Source organism: Hippocampus comes, unplaced genomic scaffold, assembly GCF_001891065.2.
Source record: "Hippocampus comes isolate QL1 unplaced genomic scaffold, H_comes_QL1_v1.1 scaffold5, whole genome shotgun sequence".
Lineage (NCBI taxonomy): Eukaryota > Metazoa > Chordata > Actinopteri > Syngnathiformes > Syngnathidae > Hippocampus > Hippocampus comes.
Window position 1 is genome coordinate 436310 of NW_017805701.1, and position 726 is coordinate 437035.

The following is a 726-nucleotide window of genomic DNA, read 5'->3' on the forward strand; positions in this document are numbered from 1 at the left end:
GAGGGGGAGAGAGGAGAGGGGGGGGGGGGGGGGCTGTACAATCTGGTGATAAAAGAGAGGAAACCAAATGGAGACGCTCACCACATATCCTCCAATCAATTTGACATCAAGTCATGACCAAATGATCCCAGAGCGGCAACGCAATGGGATCGGTCACCGCAGACAATGTCGTGCATACCTTCTGGTATTGATCCTGGGACGCGAGCGCCTCCTCAAGCTGCTGCTGGCCGCAGGCGTAGATGGCCGAGCGGTACGGCGTGCCCACGTCGTTGCCCTGACGCATACCTGGACGCCCACACGATATTTTTTTTTTCTTTCTTTAAAAAAAATTCCAAGAAATAACAGGCGTGCCTATCGTACCTTGCGTTGGGTCATGGCTTTCCCAGAAGACTTTTAGCAGGTTGGCAAAAGAAATCTGGTTTGGATGAAAGACCACCCGGACCACCTCGGCGTGGCCCGTCATGCCTTAACGCAAGATCAAAGTTACACTTATGTCACATTCAGGTAACGTAAAATGGATGAATAAAAGTGTGTGTTTTGTGTGTACCTGAACACACTTCCTTGTAGGTGGGGTTGGGTGTGGAACCGCCAGCGTAGCCAACCTGAGTGGAATAAACGCCTTTCTGGAGCCAAAACTTTCTCTCTGCCCCCCAGAAGCAGCCCATCCCTGCGGGACACCAACACCAACACACCAACACACACACACACACACACACCCACACACAC

The 726-nt window shown here is 51.9% G+C and overlaps 1 protein-coding gene across 2 annotated transcripts in view; it reads right to left on the reverse strand.

Annotated features, from left to right (window-relative positions):
• msraa (methionine sulfoxide reductase Aa) overlaps positions 1 to 726 on the reverse strand; it is a 4663-nt gene that overhangs the window by 1244 nt on the left and 2693 nt on the right. For both annotated transcript variants that reach the window (XM_019882709.1, XM_019882708.1), the window contains exons 3-5: positions 548 to 667; positions 361 to 465; positions 179 to 285 (exon numbers count right to left, since the gene is read on the reverse strand). In XM_019882709.1, the coding sequence (XP_019738268.1) occupies positions 179 to 285; positions 361 to 465; positions 548 to 667 (332 nt within the window). The remainder of the gene's footprint in view (positions 1 to 178; positions 286 to 360; positions 466 to 547; positions 668 to 726) is intronic.